This window comes from Dipodomys spectabilis, unplaced genomic scaffold, assembly GCF_019054845.1.
Source record: "Dipodomys spectabilis isolate Male_0828 unplaced genomic scaffold, ASM1905484v1 ptg000030l, whole genome shotgun sequence".
NCBI classification, from domain to species: domain Eukaryota; kingdom Metazoa; phylum Chordata; class Mammalia; order Rodentia; family Heteromyidae; genus Dipodomys; species Dipodomys spectabilis.
This window is the reverse complement of record NW_024870707.1, coordinates 11,967,264-11,979,393: the sequence shown is the minus strand read 5'-3', so window position 1 is coordinate 11,979,393 and position 12,130 is coordinate 11,967,264. Positions and strand designations below refer to the sequence as shown.

Below are 12,130 nucleotides of genomic sequence, written 5' to 3'. Positions count from 1 at the left end.
TTACCAGTCCCAGTTAACAATGAGCTGATTTCTTAAATACCTTCCATTGTGGTGTGTGTGTGTGCACGTGCTATCGGTTCTGCTTCTCTGGAGAAGTCTAATAGGCTGGATAAATTAGAGCATACCTTTTGTGTTAGACACCTCCTAAGCTCTCTGCATGCATTGGCCCTCAGGACCTTCTTACTCATCCCAAAGCTCCATGACGTAGTTTCTGATCCTGTTTTGCAGAGGCTAAGGTCCAGAAGAACTTTTTTAAGGTCATGAACATAATAAAGCTAGGCCTGGATGCAAGTGGTCCCCTTCCACTGCCTGTGCGGGCTGAACTCCTGCCCACTGTGGAATATATATAACGATATTCTGAAGCAAGAGGCAGGACACAGATGGCAAGGGGCGTCATTTTAGTGTTACACTTACAGGTAGGGAGGAGGGGAAGAGGTAGAGTGTGGGTTCTGGCAGAACTTGCAGGTGCAACCCTGGGAGCAGCCACCAGGTGGTGCCCGTCCAGGCTGCACAAGCCACTCAGGATGATGGTACAGATCTGGGTGCTGGGACTCAGCTAACAGTTCCAGGGCTGGGGGTCCTGGGGCACCCCTTTTCTAAGTTCCCAGTGCTCATCTGTGGAAGTCCGGCCTGGTGCCTGGGTCCAGCCTACTTGGCAGAGTCGGCCCCAGGCTCCTTCTTGGGCAGTGAGGGCAGTCCAGAGCAGGGACCGCGGCTCAGGTCACCACGCAGAAACTCTGGGTAATGCGTCTCCACAAGTTGCGACTGCGACTGCTCAGAGCCACCTCGGCTGCCTCCTGGAAGATGGCGTGGACATTGTCGTGGAGGCGAGCGGAACACTCGAGGTAGGCCACGGCACCCACAGATCTTGCCATCTCTTGGCCCTGACAGGGAGACATCAAGGGGATTACTGTGAGGGAAAAGGGTGGCCATGGGGGGAGATGGGGGGTGTCTTCCTATTGCCCTCTTAGCAATGTAGGGAGTCTGTGGGACAACAGTGAAAGGTGGGGACGTGTGTGTGTGTGTGTGTGTGTGCGCGCGCGCGTGCGCCTGTACTGAAGCTTGAACTCCGGCCCAGGCACTATCCCTGAGACTTTTTTGCTCAAGGCTGGTGCTCTACCATTTGAGCCACAGCTCCACTTCCAGTTTTTTTTGGTGCTTAATTGGAGGTAAGAGTTTCACGGACTTTCGTGCCTGGGCTGGCTTCAAGCCACGATCCTCAGATCTCAGTCTCCTGTAGCTAGGATGACAGGTGTGAGCCACTGGTGCCCGGCTATGGTGGTGCTGTTTTTAGAGAATCTTCAGCTCCTGTACATGGCTTGACCAGCACTCTGTTGCACTTCGCGCTGTTTCCTGTCTCATGCTGGTCTCTGCCTCTGTAGCCCAGGCTGGCCTCCAACTCAGTCCTCCCCCCTCTGCCTCCCAAGTAATGGGGTTACAGGCCACCATGCCTGACACATCTCTGCCTTTCAACTCACCAATTCATTAACTTCCAACGACCCCAGGCCCCCATGCAACAAGAGAGGGGGCCACAGATTGAGTCTCGGACCATCCCCACGGGCCTGTTTCCCTGTCTCTGATGGGGGCTTAGTTAGGCTAGGATTAACTTTGGCATGCACACTCTCTTCTTCCTTCTCTGGGTGGAACATTCCAAAGCATCTCAGATACCACGTCAGCCTGGCACTTCTCCACTCCAGCTAGCATGGGGCCCTTCCCTCCCTCCCTCCCCCAGGCCTTCCCCACCAGGCAGGTGCCCCTCCCGCCCCTCCATCCCCAGGCTAGGCTTCCTACCCTGTGGTAGGTCACGGGCTCCAGTCTATTTTTCCGCAGCCTGTTCACCAGCACCTTATCCTTTCGAAGATCAGTCTTGCAGCCCACTACGATAATGGGCACGTCCTTGCAGAAGTGAGACACCTCAGGATACCACTGCAGAGGGCAGGGAGGCAGGGGTGAAATATGGGGAGCTCTGGCCCTCAGAAGGTCACTCTGCTGCTGCCCCGGCCAGCACCACTACTATTCAGGGTGCAAAGAACTCAGGGCCTTGCTCTCATTCAGCTTGTTTGCTCAGCTGGTGCTCTACCACTTGACCCAGGCCCCCAGCCCTGCTTTTGGCAGATTATTTTGGAGATTGAATCTCATGGACTTTTCTGCTTGCGTTACCTTTGAACCATGTTCCTGCAGATCTCAACGATCCAAGGTTGCTAAGATGACAGGTGTGAGATACCAGCACCCTGCCCAAATAGTCATTAAAAAAAAAAAATCTGGGCTGGGAAGGTGCCTCAGTGGTAGAGTGCTTGCCTTGCATGCCTGAAGCCCTGGGTTCGATTCCTCAGCACCACATAAGCAAAAGGAAAAAGCTGGAAGTGGCGCTGTGGCTCAAGTGGTAGAGCGCTAGCCTTGAGCTGAAGAGCTGAGGGACAGCGCCCAGGCCCAGAGTTCAGGCCCCACGACCAGACCCCCCCCCAAAAAAAATCTGCTCATAAAATGGCAGCCACAGCTGTCTACCTTAACTGCTGGTTCATTGAAGGGAGGCCCCTCCTGTGTCACCGTAGCTGTGTGGAGGGAGAGGTTATTCTGGTCCGCACCACAGCCAGGGGGCCAGTGGCTTTCCATTCCTAGGATGTATGCTGCTCACTGGCTCTACCACTGGAGCCATGCTCCCAGCACTTTTTTTCTTGGTCATAGGGTTTGAACTTGGCCTGGGCGCTGTCCCTCAGCTCTTCAGCTCAAGGCTAGTGCTCTATCTCTTGAGCCACAGCGCCACTTCAGTTTTCTAGTGGTTAATTGGAGATAAGAGTCTCACAGACTTTGTTGCCTGGGCTGGCTTTGAATGAAGATCCTCAGATCTCAGCCTCCCAGATAGCTAGGATTATCCATGAACCACCAGTGCTAAGCTTTTTATTTTAATTTTGAGACAAGGCTGTTAACCCTCACTCAGGCTGGCCTCAAACTCAATATCTTCCTGCTTATGTATAAGTTCCTAATGTTGTGGCAAGGTGCAGTGGCTCATGCATGTAACCCTTATTACTGGGGAAACACAGGCAGGTAGATTGTGGTTCAAGGCCAACCTGGGCAAAAGAGTTAAAGAGACTCTCAAAAGCCAGCTGGGCCGGGCACTGGTGGCTCATACCTGTAATCCTAGCTACTCAGGAGGCTGAGATCTGAGAATTGCAGTTCAAAGCCAGCCAGCCCAGGCAGGCAGGAACATCCGTGAGACTCCTATTTCCAATAAACCACTCAGAAAACTGAAAGTGGCGTTGTGGTTCAAGCGGTAGAGCGCTCGCCTTGAGCTGAAGAGTGCAGGGACAGCGCTGAAGCCCAGAGATCAAGCCCCAGGACCACAAAACAAACAAACAAAAAACAAACAACAAAAAACAAAAAACCAGTTGGCAGTCAGGTGCTGGTGGCTCTTGCCTGTAATCCTAGCTACTCAAGAGGCTGAGATCTGAGGATCAAGGTTCAAAGCCAGCCCGGGCAGGAAAGTCCATGAGACTTATTTTTTTTTTTTGCTGGTCGTGGGGCCTGAACTCTGGGCCTGGGCGCTGTCCCTCAGCTCTTCAGCTCAAGGCTAGCACTCTACCACTTGAGCCACAGTGCCACTTCCAGCTTTTTCTGCTTATGTGGTGCTAAGGAATTGAACCCAGGGCCTTATGCATGCAAGGCAAGCGCTCTACCACTGAGCCACCTTCCCAGCCCTCCACGAGACTCTTATCTCCAATGAACCACCAGAAAAGTGGAAGTGGGGCTGTAGCTCAAAGTGGTAGAGTGAAAAAGCTCAGGGACAGCACCCAGGCAGACTAAGTTCAAGCCCCATGAGCAACAACAACCCCATCTGAAAAACAAAATAAAACAAAAGCAAAAAGGACGAGGGATGCGGCTCAGAGGGTAGAGAGCAGGACCATGTGTTCATAGCCCAGTGCTGCCAGACAAAAAAGTCCCAGCATCCTTCCTCACTACTAACGCGACAGTGTGTGTCTGCGGGTCCTGGACGCACTAGGTGAGGGGCGGGGCCAGAGCCCAGGCAGAGGAACACTGTGAACAGTCTGGGGACCACATGCCATTTTGGAGGCACCCTGAAAGACTGCTGACAGCCAGCGGGCAGGCACAGGCTGGGAAACAGCGAGCTCTGGGTCACTCAGTATTCTCAAAGAGAGTTACTGAGGAAAGAGCTGGAGTTCTGGAGTTCCGATGGTGCCTGCCTAGAATCCTGGCTATGAGGAAGGCGTGGGCCAAAGGATCAAGGGTTAAGTGAGACCTCATCTGAAAAATAGGGAAAACATACAAAAATAAATAACTCAAAGGCTGGGTAGCTCACGCCTGTAATCCTAGCTACTCAGGAGGCTGAGCTGTGAGGATCATGATTGAAAGCCAGCCCAAAAGGGCAGCAAAGTCTGTGAGACTCTTATCTCCGCTTGAGCACACACAAAAAGCCAGAAGTGGCAATGTGGCACAAGTGGCAGAATGCTAGCCTTGAGCAAAAGAACAAAAAACAAAACAAAAGCTCAAGGACAACACTCAGGCCCTGAGTTCAAGCCCTAGCACCAGCACCAAGAAAACAAAAATGGCAGGGCTGGGAAGGTGGCTCAGTGGTAGAGCGCTTGCTTTGCATGCATGAGGCCCTGGGTTCAATTCCTCAGCACCACATAAGCAGAAAAAGCCAGAAGTGGTGCTGTGGCTCAAGTGGTAGAGCACTGGCCTTGAGCTGAAGAGCTGAGGGACAGCGCCCAGGCCCAGAGTTCAGGCCCCACAACCAACAAAAAAATAGCTGGAGGCATGGCTCAGAGGTACAGCAGAAGCCTAGTCAGCAAGAAGCTCTGAGTTCAAACCCTGCAGTATTCTAAGAGCTACCAGAATAGCATAAGGTAGACCCATGCCATCAAGTTCTTCACCCCAAGAAAGTAACTGCACCCTCTGGGCCTCCGCCACCCTGTGTATGGATGGAAGAGTTCCTGGTCTACACCACCGAGGGCAGCGGCCTCTGCTAACTGGCAGTCAAGGGTAGGGTGCACAGGAGCCTGGATATGGTCACTGTACCCACCTCATCCGGCACCTACCCGGTTGAAGACATTCTCGAAGCTGTTGGGGCTGGTGACGTCGAAGCAGAGGAGCAGGACGCTGGCGTTGGAGTAGAACAGGGGCCGCAGGCGGTCATAGTCATCTTGCCCTGGTGTGTGGGGGGACTCCTTTCAGACTCCCCCTAGCTTCAGGGGTAGATGGGCTTGTGGACCAGGCCTGAGTCTGTGCCCTCACGTGGAGAATCTTTGGGGTGACACCACCCAGCCTGCCTGCCGGAGGTGGTCCCTGGCCTGGGAACCCCTTGACCAGAGGCCAGGTTCTAGAAGGAGTGAGTGGGGGCAAGGCAGAGGCTGGGCGGGGGGCAGCCTAGAGGAACTGAGGCCTGTTCTCCCCACGTCTGCTTTGCCCAGGGCTTGGGGTGAGGCAGAAGGGCAAGTAGAACCCCAGGAAAGACAACTTAGCCCCCATAGCAGGGAGAGAGCTGCTGGGGGCCCCTGAGTTTAGCCTAGAGCTGACCCTTGGGAGTTTTAGAGAAGCTGAAGTTGGGAGCCGGGCGTCGGTGGCTCATGCCTGTCATCCTAGCTACTCAGGAGGCTGAGGTCTGAGGATGGAGGTTCAAAACCAGCCTGGGCAGGAAAGTCCGTGAGACTCTGATCTCCAATGAACCACCAGAAAACTGGAAGTGGCGCTGTGGCTCAAGTGGTAGAGTGCTCACCTTGAGCTGAAGAGCTCAGGGACAGTGCCCAGGCCCAGAGTTCAAACCCCATGACCGAAGTTGGGGTGCAAAGCCCAGCAGGACCCTATCCCAGACATCTGGAGCCCACAGAAGCCCCCCTCCCCCCAACGTCAGCACACCCACCTGCTGTATCCCAGATGTGGAGGCAGACAGGTTTGCCCTTCATTTGCAGATGGACGCTGTACTTCTCAAACACCGTGGGCGCGTACCCCTGAGGAGGAAGGAAGCTTGTGAGGCGGGGGAGGGGCAGGAGGTGAGCTGCCAGCGTTACCTAGGCAACTGGGACACCTGGAAGAGGTCACATCCTCATCCGCTGAGGTCACTTCTTAATCTGAGGTGGCCACACCTTTCTCCCACCTGATCCTACTTCCCTTTACCTGGACACACCCTTCCCGCCCCCCTACCCTATATAAGGCCAAACCCGGGTCAGCTGGTCTCTTTTGCCAGCGGCGTGGAGTGCCAACCTTGCCTGGTCCCAGCAGGTCTACTGAATAAACCTACCCCTTACCTGAATACCACCTGCATGGTGCAGTTCTTACTCGGCCACCTTCTTTTAAAAACCTAACAGGTCCCACCCTCCCTGGCCTTGTTCTGTTCCAGGATTCAAGGAGAAGATTAAAGTCGCTAGAGAAGATTAAAGTCCCTCCTGAAATGACATAATCATCCCTCGCCCATTTATATGTTCATTCACTTCTCTCTCTCTCTCCTCTTTCTTGTTGTTTTGCCAGTCCTGGGGCTTGAACTCAGGGCCTAGGCACTGTCCCTGAGCTTTTGCCCCAGGGCTTCATGAATAGTAGGGAAGCAAGCACTCTACCACTAAGCCACATTCCCAACCTTCTTTCTTTTTTCTGCCAATCCTGGGCTTGAACTCAGGACCTGGTGCAGTCTCTGAGCTTGTTTGCTCAAGGCTAGCACTCTACCACTTTGAGCCACAGTTCTCCTTGTGGTTTTCTAGTGGTTAATGGGAGATAAGAGTCTCCTGGACTTTTCTTCCCGGGCTGGTCTTGGATCATGATCCTCAGATCTCAGCCTCCTGAGTAGGATAACAAGCATGAGACACTGGTGCCTAGCTTAGATGGCTCTGGCTTAGGCTCTAGCTCTGGTACCCACTAGCTGTGTGGCCTTGATCAGCCCTGTCACTCAAAGGGGAAGGTGTTATGCGTGCTGGTGGATCACACCTGTCATCCTAGGTACGCAGGAGACTGAGATGTCAGAATGGAGGTTTGAAGCCAGCCTGGCCAGGACACACTCTGTGCAACTCTTGTCTCCAATTCACTAGAAAAACTGGAAGTGGTGCTGTGTCTCAAAGTGGTAGATAAGAGCACTAGCCTTGAATGAAAAGGTTCAGGAACAGGACTGGGAAGGTGGCTCAGTGGTAAACTGCTTGCCTTGCATGCATGCGGCCCTGGGTTCGATTCCTCAGCACCATATAAGCAAAAAGAAAAATGTCGGAAGTGGCACTGTGACTCAAGTGGTAGAGCACTTGCCTTGAGCTGAAGAGCTGAGGGATAGCGCCCAGGCCCAGAGTTCAGGCCCCATGACCAGATCCAAAAAAAAAAAAAAAAAAAAGAAAGAAAAAGTTCAGGAACAGTGCCTAGGCCCTGAGTTCAAGTTCCATGACTGACCAAAACAAAAAACAAAAAGGGGGAAGGGGAGGTGTCCCCTCACAGACTGGCAGGTGGGCCCCGTGTGAATGTTTATTACTTAGCTGATCGCCCAGGTCAGGCGCTTCCCAGCTGGGACCAGCCTGTCAAGGAGCAGGCACTGATGCCTTTGGCTGAGCCTTTAGCTTGCCATCCACCTGCTAGTGGTTGGGTCTCCTGCACTGAGCTGTGGGCGGCCTGCCTCTGAGCTCCCGGGAGACACAGGTGGGACACTGTGTGGCTCTAGAGTGCAACCATCAGCCTGTCCTGAGGAGACCCAACCCCGGTTCCAGCTCCTGGCAGGGGGCTAGGTCCCTAGTCCATCTGGATGGCTATACAGCCATTCTGCTAGCCGTTGAAATGTGATCTTGGAGACTTAGTCCATAACTTGGGTCAGGTTCTTTAACCTTTCCTTCCCCAGGGGCAGAGCCATGGTCCCCTCCCTGCTTCCACCTGACCAGTAAGCACCTAATCTTCTCTGGGGAGCCCAGGCAGAGATGGGTCAACCCTACAGGCCTCAGGATGGACAGGGGGCCATTACAGGAGAGGGTGTCAGGGATTCCGGGCAGGACACCTCTGGAGGGGCTACCTGTTCCCAATGGTCTTAGGGAGCAGGGCCAGGATCTCCTAGTGTCATATTCTCTACCTTGCTCCCTCTGATCTGCGCTTGAGCTTGAGCCACAGCTGGTGAAAGCCAGTGAAGTTTCTTCCTGGATAGCTCAGTGGTAGAATGCCTGGCTACTAAGTGGGGAGGCCCTGAGTTCGAACCCCAGTATTGCCAAATCTCCAGCCTGATGTCTGTTCTCTGCAGTGGGCAGGAGCCGCTGGTTCCTGGCGGAAGAGGCCGGGCACAGCGCTGGGCTGTGGAGAGAGCCCTGCTGGGCATGCAGACTACCTTTTTTTTTTTTTGGTGGTTGTAGGGCTTGAACTCTGGGCTTGGGCGCTGTCCTTGAGCTCTTCAGTTCAAGGGGAGCACTCCACCACTTGAGCCACAGCGCCACTTCCTGTTTTCTAGTGGATTACTGGAGATAAGAGTCTCACGGAGTTTCCTGTCCCGCCTGGCTTTGAACCATGATCCTCAGATCTCAGCCTCCTGAGTAGCTAGGATGACAGGTGTGAGCCACCAGCACCTGGGTTGCAGGCTACCTTTCTGATCTCAGTTTTCCCCTCTGCAGTGTGAAGCCTCTTTTTCTCGGTCTTGAATCTTGTGAATCTGTAAAAACCAGAGGCCACTGGGTGTCAGTGGGTCACGCCTGTAATCATAGCCACTCCAGGAGGCTGAGATGTGAAGCTCAGGATCTGAAGCCAACTCCAGGCAGAAAAGTCCTCATCTCCAATTAACCACCAGAATGCCAACACTGGAGCTAGGCCAAACCCCAGTACAGGCCCAAATAGACCAAAAACAACCCAGAAGACTCGGCTGTACACCTGCAGCTCAGCATTCACACGTTGGAGGCAGGAAATTAAGAGTTTGCAGTCAGCGTGGGCTACATAAAAGGCAATAGTTCAAAACAAACAAAAACAAAATAAAGGCCTCTCTTGTGCCATGGAACTCAAGTCCCCAGGAGGGAAGAGCCATCCCCCAGCGCCCTCCAGTGTGTGGACTGCTCAGCGCCCATTTCCACAGGGGAACCTCTCAGAACTTGGCAGAGCCCCTCTTCATCAACCAAGTCGCCATCTAGGACATCAGGTCTTGGTGCTGGCTCACCTAAGTCCTGTCTGGACCCCTGTGGTACTCTTCCCATCATGGTTGGCTTCTCACGGGCAACACCTACGGGGGCCCGGAAACATGCTTTTAAAGGAGATGACATCAGCCGGGCGCCGGTGGCTCACGTCTGTAAGCCTAGCTCCTCAGGAGGCTGAGATCTGAGGATCAGGTTCAAAGCCAGCCGGGTTTAAAGTCCCTGAGACTTTAAACCACTCAGAAAACAGGAAGTGATGCTGTGGTTCAAGTAGTAGAGCGCTTGCTTTGAACTAAAGAGCTGAGGGACAGCGCCCAGGTCCAGAGTTCAGAAGTGACCTCAACTCTGTGACCCGCAGAGCCTGTGGCTGGCAGGTGGGAAGACCCCAGGCTGCCTGCAGCCTCTACCCACTCCACCGCAGAGGATGCTGGGAAAGGAAGGTAGAGGAGCAAACAGATGGGCTCCTAGGACCCCACTCCTCACACAACCCCAGGGGCCCAGCACTGGCACTTGGTGTCTGCTGAGAAAACCCCAGAGGGGAAAAACAGGTCCAGAGTGCCTGGATGTACCAGGCACAGGAGAAGCTGTCCACCAGCCTTGCATTCACTCTGCCTCAGCGCCCCAAGGGCCTCTCTGAGCGGGTTACCAAGGGGCACTGGGGTTCCAACCCAGCCGTCCGGCTGTAGAGCTGGCATCCTCTCCTGCCCCAAGTAGGGAGCCGGATGTGTCCTGTAGTGACACGGGCTGGAGAAGAGATGGTGTCTCCCAAGGATCATTGTTCACCAACTTTCAGTCAGTCTTTGCTGGGCAAAGGCACAGAGAGGGTAAGGAACTACCCCAAGGGCACACAGCCATTCAGTGGCAAGGACATGAGTTGAATCGTGTCAGGCTGAAGCGATCACGGTCTCCGTGGCCAAGCTGGGTTCCCAAGGGTTGCCTTTAGGCCCTGCTAGGCACCCAGGTAACCTAATTCGGTCCCCACGACCTCCCTCTCTCCCAGGCGGGTGCCATGCGCCCCCTCCCCTTTGTAGATAGATAAACGTCCCAGGGCAGAGCGGGGGGTGGGGGCGGCGAGCCCGGGCAGGGGGGGGCAGCTCCCGCAGCCCGGCGCGGTGTGTGCGGGCGGCACTCACCTCGGGGAAGTCGCCCCGGGTGAAGACCAGCAGCAGCGACGTCTTCCCGCAGCCGCCGTCGCCCACCACGACCACCTTGACGGACTTGACGGACGGCGCGTCCTCGTCGGGGGCCTGGGCCGCCTTCATCCCGGGGGCGCGGGGCCGGGCGGGCGGGCCGGGCGCGGGGCGGCCGCGGGACAGGAATGTGGAAGGGGCGGGGCGGCGGGAGGAAGTGGATCGGGGCGGATCGGGGCGGATCGGGGCGGCCGAGGGCCGGGCGGGGGGCGGGCGCGGGCGCCGGGGTCCGCAGGTGCGGAGGCCGGGCTGCCCCGCCTTCCCTGCGGCCGGCGCCCCGCCCGCGGTGCTCGGTGCTCGGTGCTCCGGGTGCTCGGTGCTCCGTGTTCGGGCCCTGGTGGAAAAGGCCGAGCCGGGGCCCGGTGCGGACGGGGAGGAAAAGGACGCACCTGCCCCCCCCCCGAAGGAGGGGCTTTGATCTTTGCTGAATGAATGAATGAGTGAGTGAATGAGTGATCGCGGGCGCATGGGGGGGCCCGGCCCCGGGGGACTCCCCGGCCCGGCCAGCGCCGCGTCCTGGGGTTTTGAACTCAGGGCCCAGGCTTGCCTGGCTGGCGCTCTACCCACGGAGCCATGCCTCCCGCACACGCTGTGGGTGTATATGGGAGTGTGTGCACACGTGTGTGTGGTGCGTGTGCTGCTACCGGGGCTCGAACTCAGGGCCCAGGCACTGTCCCTTGACTCTTTCACGCAAAGCTGGCACTCTACCACTTGAGCCACAGCTCCACTTGGGACTTTTTGCCGGTTCACTGACTTTTCTGCCCTGGTTTGAACTGTGATTCTCAGGTCTCTTGGGTAGCTAGGATTACAGGAGTGAGCTATCCGCACTGGTTATTTTAGAGATAGAGTCCGTGTGGGCGCTGTCCCTCAGCTCTTCAGCGCAAGGCGAGCGTCTGCCACTTGAGCCGCAGCGCCACTTCCAGTTTTCTGGTGGTTTATTGGAGATAAGAGTCTCACGGACTTTTCTGTCCTGGCTGGCTTTGAACCACGATCCTCAGATCTCAGCCTCTGGAGTAGCTGGCTTACAGGCCTGAGCCACCGGCGCCAGGCTAAGGGCAGACTTGAGAGGTATGGTGGGGAGAGCAAAGCCAGTGAGGTGCCCACCCCGCCCTTCCCTCCTCTTCCCTCCGCATCACACACCGAGGGTGGGAGTTGGCAGCAGGGCTGGTGCCCAGATGGTGGAGCACTTGGGGCACCCGAGACCCACCTAGTCTTGAACTGGAAACTTCCTGTCACCCACCCCTTGCTCCTCCAAGTGGCCAGAATTGAGATCTTTTTAACAACAGGCACAAGCGTCATCCAGGACTTGGACCAGCTTCATGAACCTAGTCATGACCTCATCGCGCATGACATTCCCAGCTGAGCAGGTGACACAGCACCCTCAGCCTCTTTTGGCCTTCACCGTGGTGCCAGGAGGCCGGAGGCAGCCGGGAGCGGAGGCTGTGCCGGCGGGGGCTCACTCAGAGGTAGGGTGTCATCTGTGCCTAACTGCAGCCAGACCCTCCTCACTAGGGTGGAGGAAAGCTCAGGCTAGCTCCACCCTTCAGGAGCCTTTTCCTCCCCGAAACTGCTGGAGGGCTGGGCAGGGCTTGGCATCGGGGCTGGGTGTGTGGCTCCGGCCCCACGGTGTGGTGGGGCCCTGAGTCCCACAATCAGCTGTCTGCCTCGTCATCACGCGTGCTGTCACTCAGCCAAGTGGCAAGACAGGTGGGGCTGGAATGAGGGCGGAGTCGCTGAGAGGCGGGCCCAAGCCTTGGTTGCTATAGAGATAATCGCTGTAATGACACACTGGATTGCTGTCACACTTTACAGTGTCCTAATAACGCCATTCATGAGTTGTGAGTGTAGGGCTGGCGCGGGCCA

At 55.9% G+C, this 12,130-nt stretch overlaps 1 protein-coding gene across 1 annotated transcript; it reads right to left on the bottom strand.

The window, feature by feature from the left end:
• Positions 1 to 417: 417 nt before the first annotated feature.
• Positions 418 to 10,350, bottom strand: Rhod (ras homolog family member D). Its single transcript, XM_042676245.1, has 5 exons — positions 10,211 to 10,350; positions 5,876 to 5,963; positions 5,055 to 5,164; positions 1,792 to 1,926; positions 418 to 884 (listed from the first exon to the last, which is right to left on the bottom strand). The coding sequence occupies exons 1-5, from the start codon at positions 10,337 to 10,339 to the stop codon at positions 717 to 719; spliced, it is 630 nt and encodes a 209-aa protein (XP_042532179.1). The 5' UTR covers positions 10,340 to 10,350; the 3' UTR covers positions 418 to 716.
• Between the last annotated feature and the right edge of the window lie 1,780 nt (positions 10,351 to 12,130).

What these genes read in the sequence shown, in the direction of transcription:
- Rhod (XM_042676245.1), bottom strand. Translation starts at nt 10,339, where the DNA reads ATGAAGGCGGCCCAGGCCCCCGACGAGGACGCGCCGTCCGTCAAGTCC. An exon ending in CCCGGGGCGACTTCCCCGAG is followed by an intron (nt 5,964 to 10,210) that starts GTGAGTGCCGCC and finishes CTTCCTCCTCAG; the next exon opens with GGGTACGCGCCCACGGTGTT. An exon ending in TCGAGAATGTCTTCAACCGG is followed by an intron (nt 1,927 to 5,054) that starts GTAGGTGCCGGA and finishes TGCCCTCTGCAG; the next exon opens with TGGTATCCTGAGGTGTCTCA.